The sequence below is a fragment of the Mustelus asterias genome, unplaced genomic scaffold, assembly GCF_964213995.1.
Source record: "Mustelus asterias unplaced genomic scaffold, sMusAst1.hap1.1 HAP1_SCAFFOLD_1097, whole genome shotgun sequence".
NCBI lineage: Eukaryota > Metazoa > Chordata > Chondrichthyes > Carcharhiniformes > Triakidae > Mustelus > Mustelus asterias.
In genome coordinates, this window is record NW_027591042.1 from 74,583 (window position 1) to 102,049 (window position 27,467).

Genomic DNA, 27,467 nt, shown 5'->3' on the forward strand with positions numbered 1-27,467 from the left:
GGCTTGATGCTGCCTTGATGTCAAGTTGTTGTTCAAGTTGTTCTTATTTTGTGCCTTACTTTGAGTTTGGTCTCTTTTTGGACCAAGGCTGTAATGAGGAATGAAGCCAAGTGACTCTGGTGGAACCCAACCTCAACGTTGGTGAACAGATTGTTGCTGAAGACATGCTACAGTTAGGCGGAATACCTTCCATTACATTGGTGATTGAGAGTAGAGTGGTGAGGGAATTATTGGCTGGAATAAAACATAAAGTGCTAAAAGTACTACTTAGCAGATCTGGCACCATCTGGAGAGGGAGAGAGAAACGGTAAACATTTAAAATCCAGTATGACTTCTTCAGCACTGAAAAGGTCTTGAGGGGTTTTATTTGACTTGAAGTGTTAACTGTTTCTCTCTCCACAGATGCTGCCAGACCTGCTGAGCATTTCTAGAACTTGTTTTTATTTCAGATTTCCTGCTTCGTCAGTTTTTGAAGTTATCAACTGGATTGGATTGCTTTCTGTGGACAGGACATACCTAGACTATTTTCCGCTTAGTTGGGTGAATATCTGTAGTACAACTGTACTGGAACAGCATGGCTCAGGGCGTGGCTAGTTCTGAAGTATAAGTCTTCGGCACTGCAGTTGAGATGTTCTCAGAACCCATAGTCTTTAATGTAAGCTGTTCTTTGCTATCACGTGAAGTGAATTGAATTGGCTGAAAACTGGTGACGCTGAGCACCACAAGAGGAAGCCTTGATGGATCATCCTCAGCATGCCTGGCTGAAAATGGTTGCAAATGTTTCAGCTTCGTCTTTTGTACTGAAATGTAAATTTGGAAAAGAAAAGCTGGAAAAGTTCTTGTTAGAGCAAATAAGGTTATGGGAGATTTATAAGGGGCTTTGATAGAATAAATATGGAGGAATGTTGCTTTGTGACAGGAAGGTTAGTGAGCAGAGGTCACAGGCTTAATTAGCAAAAAGGCCAAAGGGAAATGTCTAATTTATCTTTGAACCGTGTGTTATGATGATCTGGAATGTACTATCTGCAAGGGCAGTGGTAACTTTCTATTGGGAATTTGGATAAATACTTGGATAAATAAAATTTGACAGGACAATGGGCAAAGAGCAGAGGAGTGGGACCAGTTGGATAACCTTATCATGGTTATACTGTGTGCTTGTTACGGAGAGTTTTGAATGTATTTGCGACCCATTCAACAAAGCCATCTTAAAGCTGTTGGGAAGGGTAGACTTATTTCTGTCGATAGAAATGTTAGTCAATGGAATATAGGAACAGGATTAGGCCATTCAACCCCTCAAACACGTCCCCCATTCATTTGCATCATGGTTAATCAGTAACAAAGAATGCTGGAAAATCTCAGCAGGTCAAGTGGCATCCACGGGGAGAGAAAACAGAGTTAACGTTTCGAGTCTGCATGACCCTTTTTCAGAACTAGAGAGGGAAAACACTTTTATAGTTGAGCTTCACGATGATCTTGATATTGTTATTTTAAAATAGTTATCGATCTTAAACTTTTCTTTCTCATGAGTGAGAATTCTCACCTTTATGAGGTGAGTTCCAGATTTCCACCACTATTTTTTTGGGAAAAGAAATTCTTTGATTTTATTCCTGAATGGCCTAAGTCTAATTTTATGATAGTGTCCCTTTGTTCTGGCTGAAGAAATAGTTTCTTTCCAATTACCAAATCCCTTTATCATTTTAATGTGTGACTTGGAGAGGAATGCAGGTGGCAGTGTTGTCATGTTACCCATGTCCTTTCAGGCAGTGAGTTTGAGAAGTGCTGTTGTAGAAACTTTGGCAAGTTGATTCAGTGCATCATGTAGGCAGTACGCACTGCAGTCACGGTGTGCTGGTGAGTGAGTGTTTAAGTTATCCTGGATGGTGTTGAGCTTCATGACTGTTAATAGAAACAATTTTCCTCATTTACTTTATCAAAAATATTCATGAACATCACTATCAAAACTTAATCATCTCCACCCTGAGGAGATCAACATTAGCTTCTTCATTCTCTCTGGAGGTAGTTCCTCATCCCTATTATTATTTTAATAAATCTCTTCTGCACCTTGTCTAAGGTCTTGACATCCTTCCCAGTGCGGTGTCCAGAATTGAACACTATTCTCCAGCTGAGGCCTAACCAGTGTTTTAAATTTCAGCACAGCTTCCTTGCTTTTGTACTCTTTTCCTTTATTTATAAAGCTCAGGGTCCCACAATGCTTTCTTAACAGCCTTCTCACTTGCCCTGCCACCTTCAAAGATTTCTACAAATAAACACATTGTTGTTTCTGCACCCTATTTAAAATTACAACATTCGGTTCACATTGCCTCACCTCAATGCTACCAAAATGAATCGTCTGTCTCATTGTTTTACGAGTCTTATCAAAGTCTTCTTGAAATCTGTTACTATTATCCTCATTGTTTACTACGTTTTTGACTTTTTACTATATTGTTTCTTTTGAGGCTATGTTTTGTTCAATTTAAGCCAAATACAGAGACTCATGAAATTCAGTGTACTGATTTTAAGACGTGACTTTATTAACCAAACGATCAAATGGGAGAATAATGTAAAGTAGCCCAGCACGCCAGGTAGAAAATACGAGCAGCAAAAATAGTGCCTCCGTGAGGGCAATTATACATTTTAAAAATCATGTTTCCCAGCTTTTCGGTTGGCATAATCCAGTAAACATTAATACAAATCAGTCAATAATCATCCCTGTCACCAACTCCAGCCAATAACAATTTCCATCCTGATCTAATGGGATCTTATAGAATCATAAAATCCCCACAGTACAGAAGGAGGCCATTCAGTCCATTGAGTCTGCACCGACCACAATCCCACCCAGGCCCTATTCCTGCAACCCCACATATTTACCCTGCTAATCTGACACTAGGGTAAATTTAGCATGGCCAATCAACCTGACCCGCCCATCTTTGGACTGTGGGAGGAAACCGGAACACCCGGAGGAAACCCACGCAGATATCAGGAGAATGTGCAAACTCCACACAGACGGTGATCCGAGGCTGGAATTGAACCCAGGGCTCTGGCGCTGTGAGGCAGCAGTGCGAACCACTGTGCCGTGTTCTTACTTTCGGATGTTTCCTCCCTCGATTGCCCAGCGACACATGACACTGGAGAGTGAAATGGGAGAATGGTTCCCACAGACTCAAATCCACTTGACACTCGTCTGACTCGGAGAAAATCCTTATGTCTGCCTTGCACCTGTGTTATCAGTTTTGAGTTGTATAGTTCTATTCATCAAACTGGCATTGGTAGCCATTTTGTTCCCGAAAACCGCTGATAAAGTGGCTGCATTCAGTAAAACCATTGTCCTATGGAACGCAGGCTCTACTTGCTACTTCATCCCATAAAACCCTGCTGTATCTTGCTGTTGGCTGAAGTTTTACAAAATGTATTCGAAAAACAAACTGCATCCATTTTATAAATTCAAAAAACATGTTTTAAATGAATGCTTGTTATTCAGTTAGAGCTGTCTTTTATAATGACCGCTCTCGTCAGCGCTCTATAGTCTAAGATAATTCACTCTTAAGTCAGTATTGTGTTAATGTTCTCAAACCGTATTAGCCTAATTTAGCCCCCCTGCATCAAATATTTAAACTGATTATAAGATGGCACATTAATTAAGATAGTAAAATATTCCAAATCACCCGACGGCAATGAGAAGCACACAGTAAACATCAAGGTAAAAATGTTAAGGAGAGTAAAGCTTGATCAGATGTGGGGTTTAAGGAAGATGTTAAAAGAGGAAATGGAGCTTGACGTTTAGGGAGGAAATTGGAGCTGAGACAAGATCCAAAATTTACTGAGGGATTGAAAGAGTATTGGTAAGTGGTTGTTTTTCAGATTGGATGGCTGTACAGTGATGTTTTCTAGATTTCAATATGAGGGCGGCTGCAATTTTTCGTGTAGATTAGTGCCCTGGACTTGGTATTCGGGGCTTAATTTCAAAGTTTGCAGATTTGAAACTTGAAATGTAGTCATGAAGATAATACTGGTAGAGAAGGAGGCCATTCATCCCGTTGAGTCCATGTTGGCTCCCCACGGAGCAATCCAGTCTGTACCCCCCCTCCCCAACCCAATTCTTCTGGCCCTGCAGATCTATCTCCTTGCAGTGGCTACCCAGTTTCCATTTGGAATCATTGACTGTTTCTGCTTCCAGCACCTTATAGGCAGTGGTTTCCAGCTCATTGCCATTCACTACATTATAAAGTTCTTCCTCACATTCCCCTGCATTTTTTGGCCAAACTCTTAAATGTGTTCCCCATAGCCCTTGTATTGTCAGTTAATGGGAACAGCTTTTCTTTATCTACCTCATCTAAACTTGTCATAATCTTGTACACCTCTATCAAATCTCCCCTCCAATTCCTTTGCTCCAAGGAAAACAACGACAGCTTCTCCAGTCTGACCTTGTAACTAAGTATGTAAACAATGAGGAGGATCTGATAGACTGAAGAAAAGCATAGACAGACTGATGAAATGGACAAACACACGGCAGATGAAATTTAATGCTGAGAAGTGGTACATTTTGATAGGAAGGATGAGAAGTCATGTGAATCAAATGGTATAGTTTTACAGTAGGTGTAGGAACAGAACTTTGGAGTGTTTGTACATAAATCTTGTCCAATATTTTTCCTTCAGTCAACCTAACTAAAAAAAAGTATCTGATCATTATCGCACTGTTGTTTGTGTGAGCTTTTGTGTACAGAAATTGGCCGTTATATTTCCCCCATGACAACAGTGATTACGCTTTAGAAGTACTTCTTGGTCTGTAAAACACTTTGGGACTTCCTGAGATCTTGAAAGGTGCTGTGGAAATGGCAATCCTTTAGTTTCTCTTTGAAAGTTCAGGACAAGTAGAGAAGCCGGTTATAAAAACAATCAGACAGTATCTTTGGCTTTATTAGAGGAGTACAAAGACCAGAAAGTTATCGTTAGGCCTCAGCTGGAAAGTGGTGTCCAATTCTGAGCATCACACTTTAGGAATGATGGTAAGGCATGAGAGAAGGTGCCGAAAAAAAAGCCCTTGGAGCACGGATGGTTAAGAGAAAATTTGTTAGAGATGTTCAAAATCACAAATAGTTTAGGGTGAGTAATTAAGGAGAAACAGTTTTTAATGGCCAGGTGTTTGGGGGGAAACCGCCAGAGTTCAGAGTGCAAGGCAGAAGAACCAGAGGCGACATAAGGAAACATTTTTAAAACATGGTCAGTTAGTGTCATCTGAAATGTGCTGCCTGAAAGCTGGATGAAAGCAGATTCAATAATAACTTTCAAAAGGTAATTGGATAAACATTTGAAAGAAAGAAATACTGGGCTAAGGGAAAGAGCAGGAGACCAATTGGATAGCTTTACTAAAGAGCCAGCACAGGCGTGATAGGCTGAAAAGCCTATGCTACATCATTCTATGAAATAAGGCACAATTAATTTCTTTCACTAGGGTGGCACAGTGGTTAGCACTGCTGCCTCCCAGCTCCAGGGACCTGGATTCGATTCCCGGCTTGGGTGACTGTGTGGAGTTTGCATGTTCTCCCCATGTCTGCCTGGGTTTCCTCCGGGTGCTCCGGTTTTCTCCCACACTCCAAAGATGTGCGAGTTAGGTTGATTGGCCATGATAAATTGACCCTCAGTGTCCTGGGATCTATAGGTTAGAGGGATTAGCAGGGTAAATATGTGGGGTTACGGGGATAGGGCCTGGTGTTGGTGCAGGCCCGATGAACTGAATGGCCTCCTGTACTGTAGGGATTCTATGAACTTTGGTAACTTGTGGACATAAAGTAATCAGAGAAATAAGAAGAAAGTATTTTACTCAGCGGTTTGTCGGGACAGAGTGAAATACTCATTGAAGTAGAATCCAGAATAACTTCTAAAAACAGGAATGGATAAACATTTCCAGCAAAATTTAAAATAATTGGACAGAAGAATGGGGGAGAGTGGACAGCACCTGTAAAGCCAGCAGAGGCACAATGGCCTCCTTCTCTGCTAGAAGATTCTATGATTGTAATACCAGTTTCTTAGTTTATGCTGTTGTCTTCTAGTCTTCTCAAATTTGGTGACTTTTAGCACTCTGCACTTGAATCTTCAAAATGTGGCTCATTAAGTTCATGTGATCCAGTTATGAATGGATTTAATGTAAATGTGTTTTTCTTTCCTAGTCCACACCAGTTATCCTCCTCAAGGAGGGGACTGACACTTCTCAAGGAACTCCACAGCTGGTCAGTAACATTAATGCCTGCCAGGTTATTGCTGAGGCCGTTCGCACCACACTGGGGCCACGTGGGATGGACAAGCTCATCGTGGACGACAGAGGTAGGGGTACTCTTGGGACATTTTGGCCCAATGTTCCTATCTTTTCCATGACTTAAGAGAGTAAAATCAGTCTTAACTTCATGGGATGGTGGAACAGATTGGAGGGACTCGATGACCTCTTCCTGTTCCTCTGTTACTAAATGTGTGTGACATCAGAATGGCGAGTTCCCGATTGCTGCAGAATAGCTTGCTTTCTTATATTTCATAGTGATGTATGTGGGTATATTTCAGGTTGTTAAATTGACTGCGGCACATTATATTGTGCAACGCAACGTGTGGAATGGTAACTGGTTTCAAATAACTGTTGCCATTAACACCGTGCTAATTATAATTGTGAAGATTTAAATCTTCATGTAGATCTGCCATTAATTTTGTCACTGACCTGGCTGCTTTCTGACACCCCTTTCTACTGTAACCTTTCTCAAGTGTGTGCTGCAAGCTATTTGGCCATGAAAGTTATCACTACTGGACAAGGTGCCATTCCCAAGTGAATTCTGCACATAGACCTTCCTGCAGGAGTCGTCAGACTCAATGTGGATTCACCCTATCATCAGTACAGAGGAGGGTGCTGATATCAGTTGTGCTCCCACCATTCTCCAGCTAATCAAACACACACCTAGAAATATAGAAACAGAAAAACTACAGCACAAAACAGGCCCTTCGGCCCCACAAGTTGTGCCGAACATATCCCTACCTTTTAGGCCTACCTATAACCCTCCATCCTATAAAGTCCCATGTACTCATCCAGGAGTCTCTTAAAAGACCCTATTGAGTTTGCCTCCTGCACCACTGATGGCAGCCGATTCCACTTGCCCACCACCCTCTGTGTGAAAAACTTCCCCCTAACATCTCCCCTGTACCTACCCCCAGCACCTTAAACCTGTGTCCTCTCGTAGCAGCCATTTCCACCCTGGGAAAAAGCCTCCGAGAGTCCACCCGATCTGGTGGTAGGTCTGTGGAATTCTACAGATCTACCCGAGTGGTAGGTCTGTGGAATTCATTGCCACAGAAGGCTGTGGAGGCCGAGACGTTGAGCGTCTTCAAGACAGAAATTGATAAATTCTTGATTTCTCGAGGAATTAAGGGCTATGGGGAGAGAGCGGGTAAATGGAGTTGAAATCAACCATGATTGAATGGTGGAGTGGACTCGATGGGCCGAATGGCCTTACTTCCGCTCCTATGTCTTATGGTCTTATGCCTCTCAACATCTTATATACCTCTATTAGGTCTCCTCTCATCCTACGTCTCTCCAAGGAGAAAAGACCGAGCTCCCTCAGCCTATCCTCATAAGGCATGCCACTCTATCCAGGCAACATCCTTGTAAATCTCCTCTGCACCCTTTCAATCTTTTCCACATCCTTCCTGTAATGAGGCGACCATACTAGATGTTTGGAGGAGACTTCAGTGCATTCAATGTGAGGTGTTTTTATTTATAGGGAAAGCAACTGTTTCAAATGATGGAGCCACCATCTTGAAGCTGCTCGATGTTGTTCACCCAGCTGCAAAAACCCTTGTGGACATCGCAAAATCACAAGATGCTGAGGTAAACTGAAAGAGTACATTTTAATTTCCTCTTTTCCAAATAAGGTCAAAGTGCTCCACCAGATCAGACACAGTCCTCTCACCCGAGGAATGTGTCCTTTCCCACTCTGGGACAGTGGGTCATACGCGGTCCTTTCCCACTCTGGGACAGTGGGTCATGCTCTGTCCTTTCCCACTCTGGGACAGCGGGTCACACACTGTCCTTCCACACTCTGGGACAGTGGGTCACACACTGTCCTTTCCCACTCTGGGACAGCGGGTCACACGCTGTCCTTTCCCACTCTGGGACAGTGGGTCACACACTCCTTTCCCACTCTGGGACAGCGGGTCACACACTCCTTTCCCACTCTGGGACAGTGGGTCACACGCTGTCCTTTCCCACTCTGGGACAGCGGGTCACACACTGTCCTTTCCCACTCTGGGACAGTGGGTCACACACTCCTTTCCCACTCTGGGACAGTGGGTCACACACTGTCCTTTCCCACTCTGGGACAGTGGGTCACACGCTGTCCTTTCCCACTCTGGGACAGTGGGTCACACGCTGTCCTTTCCCACTCTGGGACAGGGGGTCACACACTGTCCTTTCCCACTCTGGGACAGCGGGTCACACACTGTCCTTTCCCACTCTGGGACAGCGGGTCACACACTGTCCTTTCCCACTCTGGGACAGCGGGTCACACACTGTCCTTTCCCACTCTGGGACAGCGGGTCACACACTGTCCTTTCCCACTCTGGGACAGCGGGTCACACACTGTCCTTTCCCACTCTGGGACAGTGGGTCACACGCTGTCCTTTCCCACTCTGGGACAGTGGGTCACACACTGTCCTTTCCCACTCTGGGACAGCGGGTCACACACTGTCCTTTCCCACTCTGGGACAGTGGGTCACACGCTGTCCTTTCCCACTCTGGGACAGTGGGTCACACGCTGTCCTTTCCCACTCTGGGACAGTGGGTCACACGCTGTCCTTTCCCACTCTGGGACAGTGGGTCACACGCTGTCCTTTCACACTCTGGGACAGTGGGTCACACACTGTCCTTTCCCACTCTGGGACAGTGGGTCACACGCTGTCCTTTCCCACTCTGGGACAGTGGGTCACACACTGTCCTTTCCCACTCTGGGACAGCGGGTCACACACTGTCCTTTCACACTCTGGGACAGTGGGTCACACACTGTCCTTTCCCACTCTGGGACAGTGGGTCACACACTGTCCTTTCCCACTCTGGGACAGTGGGTCACACACTGTCCTTTCCCACTCTGGGACAGCGGGTCACACACTGTCCTTTCCCACTCTGGGACAGTGGGTCACACACTGTCCTTTCCCACTCTGGGACAGTGGGTCACACACTGTCCTTTCCCACTCTGGGACAGTGGGTCACACACTGTCCTTTCCCACTCTGGGACAGTGGGTCACACACTGTCCTTTCCCACTCTGGGACAGTGGGTCACACGCTGTCCTTTCCCACTCTGGGACAGCGGGTCACACACTGTCCTTTCCCACTCTGGGACAGCGGGTCACACACTGTCCTTTCCCACTCTGGGACAGCGGGTCACACACTGTCCTTTCCCACTCTGGGACAGCGGGTCACACACTGTCCTTTCCCACTCTGGGACAGTGGGTCACATGCTGTCCTTTCCCACTCTGGGATAGTGGGTCACACACTGTCCTTTCCCACTCTGGGACAATGGGTCACACACTGTCCTTTCCCACTCTGGGACTATGGGTCACACACTGTCCTTTCCCACTCTGGGACAGCGGGTCACACACTGTCCTTTCCCACTCTGGGACAGCGGGTCACACACTGTCCTTTCCCACTCTGGGACAGCGGGTCACACACTGTCCTTTCCCACTATGGGACAGTGGGTCACATGCTGTCCTTTCCCACTCTGGGATAGTGGGTCACACACTGTCCTTTCCCACTCTGGGACAATGGGTCACACACTGTCCTTTCCCACTCTGGGACAATGGGTCACACACTGTCCTTTCCCACTCTGGGACAATGGGTCTTGCTGTTTTTTTGCATATTCCTGGATGGCAGTGAGGTGGTGGATTTGGCAATCCTTTTAAATAACCTCACGTGTTTAATAGTTGTTAGGATGAAGTTTGGAATGAATATATGATGACTTTATTTGTGTCTTTTTCCAGGTGGGTGATGGAACTACTTCTGTTACCCTACTTGCTGCCGAATTCCTCAGACAGATCAAATCATACGTGGAAGAGGGACTTCACCCCCAGATTATCATCCGATCCTTCCGTAGGGCCACACAGCTGGTAATAATGGCTTTTCTTTCATTTTATAACGGGCTGGTTATGATTTAAAGGGTCCCTTGGATATTCAATATTTCTAAAGAAAAATTGAGAAACTGGTTAGTTATCCTGTCATTTTTTTCCCCGAGCTTCGTGCAGCCTTCCCAATGTCCTTTGCTGAATATTTGAGCTGATTTCAATCTGCAATGATTTACAACTTCAACTTGGATTTATATAGCACTATTATTGTGTGGTTTCATGAGTTATTGATGCAGTTAATATGAGAGAAAATTGATTTGTTGTTTGATTCACTGCAGTAAATATTTCCTCCATTTTCCCTTATGTTATCAGCACTTAAGCAAAAGTTTAATTGGTTCTGCTGACATTGGATATAAGCTGGTGTGCAATGGAGTGTGGAGACTGAGATGCCCTCAAGAGCTCTTGTAGTTGATTCTGATTTATCTTTTCTGTTATAGGCCTTGGAAAAAATCAAAGCCATTGCTGTAACTGTGAAGAAAGACAACAAGGAGTAAGTATAAAATATAAGTCCACTGACTCTCTCAACTACCTGGATTAAACATTGCCTTGTCCTGTTTCCTTTAAGGATCTCTTCCATTCTCCCAGTTTGTCTGTATCCATCGCATATGATCTGACAAAGCCATCTTCCATCCCAGTGCTTCTGATATTTTTCTTTACCTCAGTTGCTGAATCCCTGTCACTGTGGTTGACAGTCCCCTCAACCCCATCTATCTCATTTCACACACTTTTGCTTTCACCCCCTTTTCTTCCCTTCCAGATCATGTTGGGATCCCCCTTAGAACATAGAACAGTACAGCACAGAACAGGCCCTTCGGCCCACGATGTTGTGCCGAGCTTTATCTGAAACCAAGATCAAGCTATCCCACTCCCTATCATCCTGGTGTGCTCCATGTGCCTATCCAATAACCGCTTAAATGTTCCTAAAGTGTCTGACTCCACTATCACTGCAGGCAGTCCATTCCACACCCCAACCACTCTCTGCGTAAAGAACCTACCTCTGATATCCTTCCTGTATCTCCCACCACGAACCCGATAGTTATGCCCCCTTGTAATAGCTCCATCCACCCGAGGAAATAGTCTTTGAACGTTCACTCTATCTATCCCCTTCATCATTTTATAAACCTCTATTAAGTCTCCCCTCAGCCTCTTCCGCTCCAGAGAGAACAGCCCTAGCTCCCTCAATCTTTCCTCATAAGACCTACCCTCCAAACCAGGCAGCATCCTGGTAAATCTCCTCTGCACTCTTTCCAGCGCTTCCACATCCTTCTTATAGTGTGGTGACCAGAACTGCACACAATATTCCAAATGTGGTCTCACCAAGGTCCTGTACAGTTGCAGCATAACCCCACGGCTCTTAAACTCCAACCCCCGTTAATAAAAGCTAACACACTATAGGCCTTCTTCACAGCTCTATCCACTTGAGTGGCAACCTTTAGAGATCTGTGGATATGAACCCCAAGATCTCTCTGTTCCTCCACAGTCTTCAGAACCCTACCTTTGACCCTGAATTCCACATTTAAATTAGTCCTACCAAAATGAATCACCTCACATTTATCAGGGTTAAACTCCATTTGCCATTTTTCAGCCCAGCTTTGCATCATATCTATGTCTCTTTGCAGCCTACAACAGCCCTCCACCTCATCCACTACTCCACCAATCTTGGTGTCATCAGCAAATTTACTGATCCCCCCTTCAGCCCCCTCCTCTAAGTCATAAATAAAAATCACAAAGAGCAGAGGACCAAGCACTGATCCCTGTGGCACTCCCCGAGCAACCTGCCTCCAATCCGAAAATTTTCCATCGACCACCATCCTCTTTCTTCGATCAGACAGCCAGTTACCTATCCAATCGGCCAACTTTCCCTCTATCCCACACCTCCTCACTTTCATCATAAGCCGACCATGGGGGACCTTATCAAACTCCTTACTAAAATCCATGTATATGACATCAACTGCCCTACCTTCATCAACACACCTAGTTACCTCCTCAGAAAATTCTATCAAATTTGTGAGGCACGACTTGCCCTTCACAAATCCGTGCTGACTATCCCGGATTAATCCGCATCTTTCTAAATGGTCGTAAATCCCATCTCTAAGGACCTTTTCCATCAATTTACCAACCACCGAAGTAAGACTAACCGGTCTATAATTACCAGGGTCATTTCTATTCCCTTTCTTAAACAGAGGAACAACATTCGCCATTCTCCAGTCCTCTGGCACCCTCCCCGTGGACAGTGAGGACCCAAAGATCAAAGCCAAAGGCTCTGCAATCTCATCCCTTGCCTCCCAAAGAATCCTAGGATACATTTCATCAGGCCCAGGGGACTTATCAACCTTCAGTTTATTCAAAACTGCCAGGACATCCTCCCTCCGAACATCTATTTCCTCCAGCCTATTAGCCTGTAACACCTTCTCTTCCTCAAAAACATGGCCCCTCTCCTTGGTGAACACTGAAGAAAAGTATTCATTCATCACCTCGCCTATCTCTACTGACTCCATACACAAGTTCCCACTACTGTCCTTGACTGGCCCTAACCTCACCCTGGTCATTCTTTTATTCCTCACATAAGAGTAAAAAGCCTTGGGGTTTTCCTTGATCCGACCAGCCAAGGACTTCTCGTGTCCCCTCCTAGCTCTCCTAAGCCCCTTTTTCAGCTCATTCCTTGCTAACTTGTAACCCTCAATCGAGCCATCTGAATCTTGTTTCCTCATCCCTACATAAGCTTACCTCTTCCTTTTCACAAGACATTCCACCTCTTTCGTGAACCATGGTTCCCTCACTCGGCCATTTCCTCCCTGCCTGACAGTATTTGTTCCTTGAAAAAGTTCCACTTTTCATTAGTTCCTTTCTCTGACAGTTTCTGTTCCCAACTTATGCCCCCTAATTCTTGCCTAATCGCATCATAATTACCTCTCCCCCAATGTAAACCTTGCCCTGCCGTACGGCCCTATCCCTCTCCATTGCAATAACAAAAGACACCGAATTGTGGTCACTATCTCCAAAGTGCTCTCCCACAACCAAATCTAACACTTGGCCCGGTTCATTTCCCAGTACCAAATCCAATGTGACCTCACCTCTTGTCGGCCTATCCACATATTGTGTCAGGAAACCCTCCTGCACACATTGCACAAAAACTGCCCCATCCGAACTATTTGACCGACAAAGGTTCCAATCAATATTTGGAAAGTTAAAGTCCCCCATGACAACTACCCTGTGACCCCCACACATTTCCATAATCTGCTTAGCAATTTCTTCCTCCACATCTCTATTACTATTTGGGGGCCTATAGTAAACTCCTAACAACGTGACCGCTCCTTTCCTATTTCTAACCTCCGCCCATATTACCTCAGTATGTAGATCCCCCTCGAAGTGCCTTTCCGCAGCCGTTAAACTATCCTTGATTAACAATGCCACTCCTCCACCTCTTTTACCAGCTTCCCTACACTTGCTGAAACATCTATACCCCGGAACGTCCAACAACCATTCTTGTCCTTGTTCTACCCACGTCTCCGTAATGGCCACAACATCGTAGTCCCAAGTACCAATCCACGCCCCAAGTTCATCTACCTTGTTCCGGATGCTCCTTGCATTGAAGTAGACACACTTCAACCCACCTTCCTGTCTACCGGTACCCACCCTTGACCCTGATACCTTCCCCAATACCTCACCACCCTCACTGACTTCTGGACTACAACTCCTTTTCCCACTCCCCTGACAAATTAGTTTAAACCCCCCTGAAGAGCCGTATCAAATTTCCCTCCTCGGATATTGGTGCCCCTCTGGTTCAGGTGCACCCCGTCCTGTTTGTACAGGTCCCACCTTCCCCAGAATGTGTTCCAATTATCCACGTATCTGAAACCCTCCCTCCTACACCATCCCTGCAACCACATGTTTAACTGCACTCTCTCCCTGTTCCTCAACTCGCTATCACGTGGCACCGGCAACGTGCCAGAGATGACCACATGTTTTGTCTTTGCTCTCAGCTTCCAGCCCAGCTCCAGAAATTCCTGCTTTAAATCCCCGTCCCTTCTCTTACCTATGTCATTGGTACCAATGTGTACCACGACTTGTGACTGTTTCCCCTCCCCCATCAGAATCCGGAAAACACGGTCTGAGACGTCACGGACCTTGGCATCCGGTAGGCAACATACCATCCGTGAGTCTCTTTTGCTGCCACAGAACCTCCTATCTATCCCTCTAACTAACGAGTCCCCAATAACTATTGCCCTCCCGCTCTGCCCCTTACCCTCCCGAGCCACAGAGACGGACACAGTGCTGGAGATCCTCTCACTGCGGCTCACCACTGGTATGTCATCCCCCTCAACCGTATCCAAAGCAGAATACTTGTTGCTAAGGGGAACGACCACCGGGGATCCTTGCACAGACTGCTTCCTCCCAGCCCCTCTCACCGTCACCCATCTGTTTTCATTCCTCGGAGTAACTGTATTCCTAAAGCTTCTGTCTATGGCCACCTCTGCGTCCCTAATGATCCTAAGTTCATCCAACTCTGGATAGGGTAGACTCTCAGAGGTCTGGATAGGGTAGACTCTCAGAGGCTATTTCCAAGGGCTGAAATGGTTGCTACGAGAGGACACAGGTTTAAGGTGCTGGGGGGTAGGTACAGAGGAGATGTCAGGGGTAAGTTTTTCACTCAGAGGGTGGTGGGTGAGTGGAATCGGCTGACGTCGGTGGTGGTGGAGGCAAACTCGTTGGGGTCTTTTAAGAGACTCCTGGATGAGTACATGGGATTTAATGGGATTGAGGGCTATAGATAGGCCTAGAGGTAGGGATATGATCAGCGCAACTTGTGGGCCGAAGGGCCTGTTTGTGCTGTGGCTTTCTATGTTCTAACTCCAGCTCCAGTTCCCTAACACGGTTTTGGAGGAGCTGCAGATGGGTGCACTTCCCACAGGTGTAATCAGCAGGGACACTGTCGTCGTCCCTCATCTCAAACATAGTGCAAGAGGAACATAGCACTGCCTGCACACCCATCCCCTCTAGATAACTTGCCAGTACCAGGTAGAAAGTGCAAAAATGAATTAAACTCACCCCTGCTCGCCCTTTCTGCCTAAGCCCTGTGAGCCAAAGCCTTATAGCTCACACTCTGCTTCCCACACACTACACTGCCCGCTCCTGACGCTGCCCGCTGTATACTGCAGCCTACCTTTTATACTTCACGCGCTTAAAAAACCCTTCCCAGACTCCTTAGCAGCCCACTTCCAGTTTTCACTTTAAACTTAAAAAACTACTGCAAAAGTAAAGGCCAAAAAAAAATACACACTAGCTGACTAATTAAATAAATAAACAATTCAATTAATCTCTCACCAGCACTGCTGCTTCCAATCACTCCCTCTCAGCTTGCTCCAGTGGAACAATGAGGGGGCACCTCCCAGGTAACTGACTTTTAAAGTTAAAATAAAAACCCTTCCCAGACTCCTTAGCAGCCCACTTCCAGTTTTCACTTGTCCTTACCATCCACCCAACCAACTCAACATTCAAGGGATCACCCTCTCCAATTTCCATCACCTCCAGCAACACATTCCCTACCCTGCTTTCAGCATTCCCAAAGGAACGTTCCCTCCATGACACTTTGGTCTACTCCTCAGTCACTCCTTCCCACTCCCACTACACCTTCCAAATACAAGTGCAGGAGATGCCCCTGCCTTGAACTGCTGCAGCGTTAAGCTGCTTCCACATTGCTGTTAGGTAAGGATTCCAGAATTTTGCTCAAGTGCCTATGTGCACTTCAAGTCAGGATGATCTTTGACTTTGAGATGATTATGCTCCCTGCATCCTCTGGCCTTGTCCTTAATGGTAGAAGTCATGGGTTTAAACGGTGTAGTTAAAGAAGCCTTGGACATTGCTGCATTACACCCAATAGATAGCTCACACTGCAGCCACAGTACACCAGTGGTGAAGAGTGTGTCAGTTCTGCCAATCAAGTGGACTTGTTTGTAGTGCCATTGACAGGCTGGATGCAGATGTTGGATAAACTTGTTTGAATGCCGGTCATTTCAGTGTATATACTATTTAAACTTGTTCCACCCTTGCAGAGATCAGAGAGTGCTTTTTGAGAAATGCGCTGCTACTGCCCTCAGCTCCAAACTGATTGCCCTTCAGAAAGGTTTCTTCTCCAAGATGGTGGTGGATGCAGTCATGATGCTGGATGACCTTCTCCCACTGAAAATGATTGGGATCAAGAAAGTTCAAGGAGGTGGTTTGGAGGTTGGTGTTTGACAGCATAAACTGTATACATCAAATTCTTTCTCCTGCTGGAAGAAAATGCAAAAATAATTTACATAGCTCCCCAAGAGCGTGGTGAATCCTTTTCAAAAATCTGTTCTTTTGATTTGGAAAGATTTAGCATATCTTTCTTGCTTTTGTATGCTGAACCTCTATAAAGCTACTAATATCATATACTTTATTTATCAATTTGACAAACCACCATAAAATATTTGTGTACATTAATCCCCAGGTTTCTTTGCTGCATCACATTTAAAATTCTGTTAGAATTGTTTCATCACTATATCACATCTTTGTATTATGTTTCAGTCGTCATGCCCATTTCACTAGTCTGTGCTCTCCTGAAGTCTCCAACTATCTTCCTTACTTTTACCATGTGTCCAAGCTTTGTGTCATCTACACTCATGCCCTGTATAACTATACAGGTAATTCAAAAAGGAATACCTGCTTCCAGTCTGAAAAATACGGCACGGTGGTTAGCACTGCTGCCTCACAGCGCCAGGGACCCGGGTTCGATTCCCAGCTTGGGTCGCTGTCTGTGTGGAGTCTGCACGTTCTCCCTGTGTCTGCGTGGGTTTCCTCCGGCTGCTCTGGTTTTCTCCCACAGTCCAAAAGATATGCGGGTTAAGTGCATTTGCCATGTTAAATTCTCCCTCAGTGTACCCGAGCAGGTGCCGGAGTGTGGTGACTAAGGGATTTTCGCAGTAACTTCATTGCAGTTTTAATGTAAGCCTACTTGTGACACTAATAAATAAACTTTAAAAATTCAGAAATTAGGATGGGGTTGAAGGGAGGTTTCAGTGAGTGTGTTTGTAGTTATGTGTGTGATAACATTTGGAAACTATTGGTTTATTTACAAGCACTGGAGGACCATACACCAACTGTATCTCACCTCAATCTTCAACAAATAGTACCAAATAAATGGAATCTAAAGCTTTTTTTAAAAATTACTGATTTCAGTGAATGTTGCTTGTCTGTTCTTACACATGCTTGGTGTTGATCACAGGAATCTGAGCTGATAGCTGGTGTCGCCTTCAAGAAAACATTCTCTTACGCTGGGTTTGAAATGCAACCCAAGAAGTATGAAAAACCTAAAATCGCACTGCTGAATGTGGAATTGGAGCTCAAAGCCGAGAAGGATAATGCAGAGGTTCGGGTGAACAATGTTGAGGTCAGTACTTGAGGGCAGAACAGTGAATGTCATTGCATAAGCATGAGTTTTCATCCTATTGTGAGCTTGTGCGGAGTGGGTGGGGCGTTCTGGCCGAGGTGCTGCTCATGTGTTCCATTCAGTAACTTCTGTGCGGTGCATGTGACGAATACCCTGAACCCTTCTTAGAGTCACTGTGTAGAGTCGCAGTCCAGAATTAGTAACTCATTTCAATCTTGGAGAGCTGTTAGTACCTAGAGCACCACACCCCAGCAAGGAGAAGGCTCTTCATTAAGAAGGGAAAGATTAAAATTGGTGGATGTGGAATATCTAGAGTTCATACCCTCAGTAGGGAGCGAGTTGTGTCACAGACATCTAACTGTTTCCTTACAGTCAAAACACATATTGATTTAAGTGATCTATCTTATCCTGAGTTATACAGAGTAATGCTATGTTATATTCTGTATCTGTAATTAAAGTGACTGAATGCAGCTTTAATGAGCTAGTCCCATTGTTTGCTTCATTGTAACTATTGTCAGGCAATACCAATTCTGAAATCCTTTCATAGGCATTGTTCACTCCCTCAGTATTTCTCCAGTTTATTCATCCCACACCAGTTTGCAAACTACTTTGTTAATCACCATACATTGCACATGGCAATATTATTTGTGTATCGAGTGTGCATGGTATGAAATGTACGGGATTAATAGTTACAGATGAATGGCAAGATGTGTTGATATCAGCTGACTATGACTCTACCTGTGGCTTGGTGATTTCTCTGTTCACCCCACTCATATCTGCTGCGTCTCTATTTTAAAAATTTACAAGTTGCAGGATACTGGATTGTCTCAGGGGTTTGACTTTTCATCCTGAGAAGCTGGATTCATATCGAGGCTATGCTAATAGAGTGAAAGTTTCACTGCTAACTGTGGGAGTCCTCTGTTGAGTGGATATGCAGGCCCGCAACACACAACTGCCCCTTATTCACCATTAATTGACCATCTTTAAGAGAGGCACAGGATGTCTAGTGTGAGAGATGCCACATTTTTCAGTAAGGAGTGCTTGGTGCCGAGTCTGGAGGCCTATTCACAAGCCCTGTCCTTGCTCCTTCAGCGTCATATTCTGCACTTGTTAGAAGTTGCACTTTTGTGTATTATCAGTATTACCCAGTATATGAAAAGAGAGAAGCTGGAACTAAACCATAACTCCAAGAGGGCCAAGTTGGATTTGAGCTGTTTTGGGGAGATTTATAGTGTACTTCACTCTCACTCTCGAGGAAACAAAACTCTTGGAGTTTCAGTCAAGGTCTTTATTACGATCTATATGGCGAGCTGGCCCCAGTGCTCTAACTAGTGCACCAGGGAGAGCCCTGATTCAAAAATTGTACAGACATTTATAGTTGAGATTCAATTACAATAAATTAACATATGCCAATCAAAAGATGTACATTTAAACAGGAGATATCTATATCCACTCAATTAACAATTGTGATTACATAGTATATAATAAAGGTATAGTTGTCCAATTACAACTTGTGCACATCACCCTAATTATATCACCAAACTCGTACTTCTTTCTATGTACCTATTACCTTCCAGACACGATTATAATAGCTATATTTCTAACCAGTGGTATATCATGTCCTCCTATGTTTATTGTCCCTTGTTAAAACAGATAATAACAAGCTGCAGCTGTGTGTAATTCAATGGAGACCTTATACGTATGTTGTGTGACTGAGGCCTTGTAACTAGAAGTTTTATGGTCTTGACTCTAATCTAGGTCTGCTTTAATCAAAACATAGAACATAGAACAGTACAGCACAGAACAGGCCCTTCAGCCCACGATGTTGTGCCGAGCTTTATCTGAAACCAAGATCAAGCTATCCCACTCCCTGTGGTTTTCTCATAGTTTTCCTGTGTGACTGAGTGTAGCAGCTTATCTGATTTTTAAACTTGTGTGATTATTAACCCTTTCAAGCTGATTAAATCGACTGTTTGCTGATGGGTTGAGAATGATTTCTCCAGTAAGAAGTACTGGAGGACAGTAAGAAGGACTGGCTTACCCCAGTCCAACGCCAGCATCTCCACGTAATGATTTCTCCATCATGGATTAGGAATCAAACAGTGGGCAGTGACCTTGTGTCTTAGCTTTAGCTGGATATGGCCTGGGTAATAAAGGCCCAGTGTAGTAATCTATTTCCTCTTAACATTGTGCCGTACAGACTGTTTACATGCACTTACCATTAAATACTGAGGATTCCTTTTGTTTCTAGGACTATCAAGCCATTGTTGATGCAGAGTGGAATATCCTTTATGATAAGCTTGAGAAAATCCATCTGTCCGGGGCCAAGGTTGTGCTGTCCAAGCTTCCTATTGGGGACGTGGCAACACAGTATTTTGCAGACAGGGACTTGTTCTGCGCTGGCAGGGTCCAAGAAGAGGATCTCAAGCGAACTATGATGGTCAGTGAATTTATGGAGTTGAACGGCAAAATTTTTGAATGGCGACGTGCTGCCAGAAGCACTGAGTAATTTCAGCTGCAGATCTGGGGATGGGAACTGTGGTCAAGCTCATTGACAGACTGGTGAGCAGCACAAACGGAGTGAATCCAGTCTCTAATAGAACCAGCCCGTGCTGAGTGAATCCAGTCTCTAATAGAACCAGCCCGTGCTGAGTGAATCCAGTCTCTAAATGGAACCAGCCCGTGCTGAGTGAATCCACTCACTGATATAGAACCAGCTCATGCTGAGTGAATCCAGTCTCTAAATGGAACCAGCCCGTGCTGAGTGAATCCACTCACTGATATAGAACCAGCCCGTGCTGAGTGAATCCACTCACTAATATAGAACCAGCCTGTGCTGAGTGAATCCACTCTCACTGATATAGAACCAGCCCGTGCTGAGTGAATCCACTCACTAATATAGAACCAGCCCGTGCTGAGTGAATCCACTCACTGATATAGAACCAGCCCATGCTGAGTGAATCCACTCACTAATATAGAACCAGCCCGTGCTGAGTGAATCCACTCACTAATATAGAACCAGCCTGTGCTGAGTGAATCCACTCACTGATATAGAACCAGCCCGTGCTGAGTGAATCCACTCTCTAATATAGAACCAGCCCGTGCTGAGTGAATCCACTCACTAATATAGAACCAGCCTGTGCTGAGTGAATCCACTCTCACTGATATAGAACCAGCCCGTGCTGAGTGAATCCACTCTCACTGATATAGAACCAGCCCATGCTGAGTGAATCCACTCTCACTAATATAGAACCAACCCGTGCTGAGTGAATCCACTCACTAATATAGAACCAGCCCGTGCTGAGTGAATCCACTCACTGATATAGAACCAGCCCGTGCTGAGTGAATCCACTCACTAATATAGAACCAGCCCGTGCTGAGTGAATCCACTCACTAATATAGAACCAGCCTGTGCTGAGTGAATCCACTCTCACTGATATAGAACCAGCCCATGCTGAGTGAATCCACTCTCACTAATATAGAACCAACCCGTGCTGAGTGAATCCACTCACTGATATAGAACCAGCCCGTGCTGAGTGAATCCACTCACTAATATAGAACCAACCCGTGCTGAGTGAATCCACTCACTAATATAGAACCAGCCCGTGCTGAGTGAATCCACTCACTAATATAGAACCAGCCCGTGCTGAGTGAATCCACTTACTGATATAGAACCAACCCGTGCTGAGTGAATCCACTCACTAATATAGAACCAGCCCGTGCTGAGTGAATCCACTCACTAATATAGAACCAGCCTGTGCTGAGTGAATCCACTCTCACTGATATAGAACCAGCCCATGCTGAGTGAATCCACTCTCACTAATATAGAACCAGCCCAGGCTGTAGTCTGTCACTAGCATCTAGTGCGCACTGATGCGTTGGCTTATTGAAAATGTGTAGCCAGTATTAAAACAACTGTACTATAACTGATCCAATCTACTTACAGCAAAAGATCAGTTATAGGCAAAAGAGGGGTGAGGAATTGTTGAATTTGAGATACAGTGCAATATTCTCTTTGAAATTCCCCCCTTTTGATGAGAGGCTAATGCTGACCCTTGCTGCTGACATGGACATCAGCAGCCTTTCAGTTAAGTAGTGTGACCCTGGACACAAATACCAATTGGCTGTTTGACTACAGGGAGCATCAGAGCCAAAACCTAAACTACATCCATTGTTTAGCATGTCAATAAAGTGATCCAGGAAAGGTTGTGACTGATTGCTCCACTCTTCCCTTCCCACTGCCTTATCCCACCCACTTGACTAATGAACAATTGCTGCTTAACCCAGTGACGCTTGAGTTGGCACGCAGCTGTTAACGGGCAGGAGCGAGGTTAATTTTTACAGCATATTTCTCCTCTTCCCACCCAGCTGTAAGCGGAAAGGTGAGTTGATTTGCTTCCCCTTTTATAAGTGGTGGCATATTTTCCAACTTCTCCGTTTTGGTGTGATCCGATTTTCTACTAATAAATGATAAAATGGCAGACTGGCTTTGCAGTCCGGCAAGGCAATATAACTGGTTCCACCAACAAGAGGTTCATGCTGCATGCCTTCCACCTTATCACGGTGGCTTTGACAAAGGGTTTTCATCCCCCACCCTGAGTTCCCGTGATGGTTAAATGTTCCAACAATTGAGACATAAAAGGGCGGTTGCGGGGGTCCTTTGTCCTAGCAGATGAATGGACTCCAGTCACGTACCCTGGGTTAGGAAATGCAGATGGTCTTTGCATAGTTCTCTTTAAAATTGGTTGGTGCAGGTCACCTTTTCGGAGATAGCAAGGTGTAAGTTTCTTGGAACTGCCAGATAGCACCTTTTGTCCAGGGGTCACAGGCAGACATAGATTCAGCCTTTTTAAAGGGCCTTTGTCCAGTTTTTAAAATTTTAGCAATAGTCATGAGGATGTCTATTTTATGAAAAATCTAAGGGTGAGGACTTTGTCCCCTTACACAGTACTGTAATCTAAATCTGGTCCGCACAGCAGACTTCAATGTGGACTTCAATATAAGGGCAGTCAGAATCGAGCAGCTGTGGACGTTGTATATGAATTTACAATAAGGCTGGATGTTTTTTAATTATTTTGTGGGATGTGGATGCTGCTTGCAAGAAAAGCATTTGCTGCCCATTCCTACATGTCCTTGGACTTAACGGCTTGTTAGGCCATTTCAGAAGGAAGTTGAGAGTCAACCACATTGCTGTGGATCTGGAGTCACATGTAGGCCAGACCAGGTAAGGACGGCAGATTTCCTTCCCTAAAGGACATTAGTGAATCTGATGGGTTTTTACAACAATCGATGACAGTTTTGTCACAACCATTACTGAGACTAGCTTTCAATTCCAGATATTTTATGAATTATATGTATTAATGGTATTTGAACGCACGTCCTGAAAGCATTAGTCTGGGCCTCTGGATTATCAGTCCAGTGACATTACCATTACGCCCCTGTCTTTCCCAGATACTAATGGAAGAGGTACAGGTGTTGGTTCTCTGCAATCATTTGTGTTTTTGCCTTTCTTGTCTTTTAGGCTTGTGGTGGTTCCATTCAGACGAGCGTTAATGCCTTGACGGGTGATGTGTTGGGACAATGTGCACTTTTTGAGGAGGCCCAGGTTGGAAGTGAAAGGTACAACTTTACACTCTGTGCTCTATCTACCATATTTATAGGCTGAATCTGCCCTTGTTGATATTTGCATCACTCAGCAGGTTTAACATGTAGTAGATCTGGGTGTACAGGTACACAGGTCACTGAAAGTGGCAATGCAGGTGGAGAAGGTAGTCAAGAAGGCATACGGCATGCTTGCCTTCATCGGCCAGGGCATTGAGTTTAAAAATTGCAAGTCATGTTGCAGCTTTATAGAACCTTAGTTAGGCCGCACTTGGAATATAGTGTTCAATTCTGGTCGCCACACTACCAGAAGGATGTGGAGGCTTTGGAGAGGGTACAGAAAAAATTTACCAGGATGTTGCCTGGCATGGAGGGCATTAGCTCTGAGGAGAGGTTGGAGAAACTTGGTTTGTTCTCACTGGAACGACGGAGGTTGAGGGGCGACCTGATAGAAGTCTACAAGATTATGAGAGGCACGGACAGAGTGGATAGTCAGAAGCTTTTTTCCAAGGTGGAAGAGTCAATTACCAGGTTTACGGTGCGAGGGGCAAGGTTTAAAGGAGATGTACGAGGCAAGTTTTTTACACAGAGGGTGGTGGGTGCCTGGAACACGTTGCCGGGGCAGTTAGTGGAAGCAGATATGATAGAGACTTTTAAGGGCCATCTGGGCAAATACATGAACAGGATGGAATGGAGGGATATGGTCCCCGGAAGCGTCGGGTTGTAGTTCAGTCGGGCAGCATGGTCCATGCAAGCTTGGAGGGCTGAAGAGCCTGTTCCTGTGCTGTAATTTTCTTTGTTCTAGAATATGATCAATGATATTTCTAGATTCTGATAGTTTGTCGATCATCAAGGAATATAACCAACATAGATGACAGATAGGTGTTTATAGCAGAGTTGGGTAGCACAGTGGTTAGCACTGCTGCTTCGCGGTGCCAGGGACACGGCTTTGATTCCTGGTTTGGGTCACTGTCTGTATGGAGTCTGCACGTTCTCCCCGTGTCTGCGTGTGTTTCTTCCGGGTGCTCCGGTTTCCTCCCACATTCTGAAAGATGTGCTGGTTAGGTGCATTGACCCGAACAGGTGCCAGACTTGGGGAATTTCACAGTATCTTTATTGCAGTGTTAATGTAAATAAATAAGCTTTAAAAAAAAAACTTTAGCATGTAACATAAATCAGTCATTACACTGAGATACACATTAGAGCCGTCAAAAGTTCTGCCAGTGGATTGCTGGATGAAGTGGGGTGATGATGGTTCAGGGTGCAACTTAGGGCTACTTATTCAGATAAAAGATCTGGATTCAGAAACTGCATGAAAATTCGTTGAGTTTCAAGGGCAATGTAAATGAGAAAGGCAGGGAGAAATGACTGAAAGAGTGAAAATGGCATGTCAGTGGGCAAAACAAGTGTGAAGTTCTACATATGAAAGGGAATAGATGATGAAACAAGAGGTCTCAGTAAATTTAATGCTAAACATGTCCACCCTATGCAGATCGGCAATTGGTAAAGCTACCCAGCATAATCAATTAAGTGTCAGAAGAGGTAGGCTTTTTTATTCTGGTTAAGCTGTGCTTAAGGTCCAATTTTGGTAACGAAGAAGCTGAGATATCAAAGCACTGAATATAGTGATAAGGAGAACCACAAAGCTGGGAACTAGTGTCAAAAGGAAGGGTGGAGAAACTTGGGATATTCCATCTGAAAAGGCAGTGATTGAGTTGTGATACTATATATGGAATAGTTATAGTATGGGAAATGTTAACCTGAGATATTATTTGAAATTAAACTGCAAGTAGAACAAGGGGCGTAGAGTCAACTAGTGAAAGATAAATTCAAGTCACCAGGAGCGACAGTGTGCCCAAAGTGCCCGGTCTAAAGTCCATTATAACAAGCACCTGCAAAGAGGTCTTTGGTCTCTACCACGAAACATGTCGACTGGTTTGACAAAAATGACCTTAAAAACTGAGAGAAGCAAATGGTCAGTAGAACATGGGACATCCAACAGCACGCAGACACCAGTGACATGTGCAGCAGTTTCCTCGTAGGAACAAAGGACATTGGAGCAGGAGTGGGCCATTCAGCTCATGGAGCCTGCTCAACCTTTCAAACAGTTCATAGAACATAGAAAGCCACAGCACAAACAGGCCCTTCGGCCCACAAGTTGCGCTGATCATATCCCTACCTCTAGGCCTATCTATAGCCCTCAATCCCATTAAATCCCATGTACTCATCCAGAAGTCTCTTAAAAGACCCCAACGCGTTTGCCTCCACCACCACCGACGTCAGCCGATTCCACTCACCCACCACCCTCTGAGTGAAAAACTTACCCCTGACATCTCCTCTGTACCTACCCCCCAGCACCTTAAACCTGTGTCCTCTCGTAGCAACCATTTCAGCCCTTGGAAATAGCCTCTGAGAGTCTACCCTATCCAGACCTCTCAACATCTTGTAAACCTCTATCAGGTCACCTCTCATCCTTCGTCTCTCCAGGGAGAAGAGACCAAGCTCCCTCAACCTATCCTCATAAGGCATGCCCCCCAATCCAGGCAACATCCTTGTAAATCTCCTCTGCACCCTTTCAATGGCTTCAACATCTTTCCTGTAATGAGGTGACCAGAACTGCGCGCAGTACTCCAAGTGGGGTCTAACCAGGGTCCTATAAAGCTGCAGCATTATCTCCCGACTCCTAAACTCAATCCCTCGATTAATCAAGGCTAGTACGCCGTACGCCGCCTTGACCGCATCCTCCACCTGCGAGGCCGATTTAAGAGTCCTATGGACCCGGACCCCAAGGTCCTTCTGATCCTCTACACTGCTAAGAATGGTACCCTTCATATTATACTGCTGCTTCATCCCATTGGATCTGCCAAAATGGATCACTACACACTTATCCGGGTTGAAGTCCATCTGCCACTTCTCCGCCCAGTCTTGCATTCTATCTATGTCTCGCTGCAACTTCTGACATCCCTCCAAACTATCCACAACACCACCTACCTTGGTGTCGTCAGCAAACTTACCAACCCATCCCTCCACTTCCTCATCCAGGTCATTTATGAAAATGACAAACAGCAAGGGTCCCAGAACAGATCCCTGGGGCACTCCACTGGTCACTGACCTCCATGCAGAGAAAGACCCCTCCACAGCCACTCTCTGCCTTCTGCAGGCAAGCCAGTTCTGGATCCACAAGGCAACAGCCCCTTGGATCCCATGCCCTCTCACTTTCTCAAGAAGTCTTGCATGGGGGACCTTATCGAACGCCTTGCTGAAGTCCATATAGACCACATCCACCGCTCTTCCTTCGTCAATGTGCTTGGTCACATTTTCAAAGAACTCAACCAGGCTCGTAAGGCACGACCTGCCCTTGACAAAGCCGTGCTGACTACTTTTGATCATACTAAACTTCTCTAGATGATCATAAATCCTGTCTCTCAGGATCCTCTCCATCAACTTACCAACCACTGAGGTTAGACTCACCGGTCGGTAATTTCCCGGGCTGTCCCTGTTCCCTTTCTTGAATATAGGGACCACATCTGCAATCCTCCAATCCTCCGGAACCTCTCCCGTCTCCATCGACGATGCAAAGACCATCGCCAAAGGCTCCGCAATCTCCTCCCTCGCCTCCCACAGTAACCTGGGGTACATCCCATCCGGTCCCGGCGACTTACCAACCTTGATGCCATTCAATAGTTCCAACACATCCTCTTTCTTTATGTCCACATGCTCGATCCTTTCTGTCCACCGCAAACCAGCAGTACAACCACCCAGATCCCTTTCCACCGTGAATACCGAGGTAAAGTATTCATTAAGCACCTCCGCCATTTCTAACGGTTCCGCACAAACTTTTCCCCCTTCACCTTTTAAGGGTCCTATGCCTTCACATCTCATCCTTTTACTCTTGACATATTTGTAGAAAGCCTTGGGATTCTCCTTAATCTTACCCGCCAAGGTCTTCTCATGACCCCTTCTCGCTCTCCTAATTTCCTTCTTAAGCTCCTTCCTACATCCCGTATACTCCTCTAAATCCTTAACACCTCCTAGCTCTCTGAACCTTCTGTACGCCTCTCTTTTCTTATTCACCAGGTTCATCACAACCTTCGTACACCACGGTTCCCGTACCCTACCAACACCTCCCTGTCTCATCGGAACGTTGTCATGCAGAGCTCATGGCTGATCATCTCGCTCAACCCACTTTCCTGTGCTACCCCCATGTTCCTTAATGTTATTCGTGTCCAGAAATCTCTCGATTTCTGTTTTAAACGTATTCAATGATTAACATTCCACAGCCCTCGGGGGTAGAATTCCAAAGATT

At 45.2% G+C, this 27,467-nt stretch overlaps 1 protein-coding gene across 1 annotated transcript in view; it reads left to right on the forward strand.

Moving 5' to 3' along the window:
• cct7 (chaperonin containing TCP1, subunit 7 (eta)) overlaps positions 1–27,467 on the forward strand; it is a 35,731-nt gene that overhangs the window by 2,589 nt on the left and 5,675 nt on the right. Inside the window, exons 2-9 of the mRNA XM_078205936.1 lie at positions 6,165–6,318; positions 7,755–7,861; positions 10,006–10,131; positions 10,584–10,636; positions 16,200–16,371; positions 17,396–17,560; positions 19,812–20,000; positions 23,082–23,179. Coding sequence (XP_078062062.1) covers positions 6,165–6,318; positions 7,755–7,861; positions 10,006–10,131; positions 10,584–10,636; positions 16,200–16,371; positions 17,396–17,560; positions 19,812–20,000; positions 23,082–23,179 — 1,064 coding nt within the window. The remainder of the gene's footprint in view (positions 1–6,164; positions 6,319–7,754; positions 7,862–10,005; positions 10,132–10,583; positions 10,637–16,199; positions 16,372–17,395; positions 17,561–19,811; positions 20,001–23,081; positions 23,180–27,467) is intronic.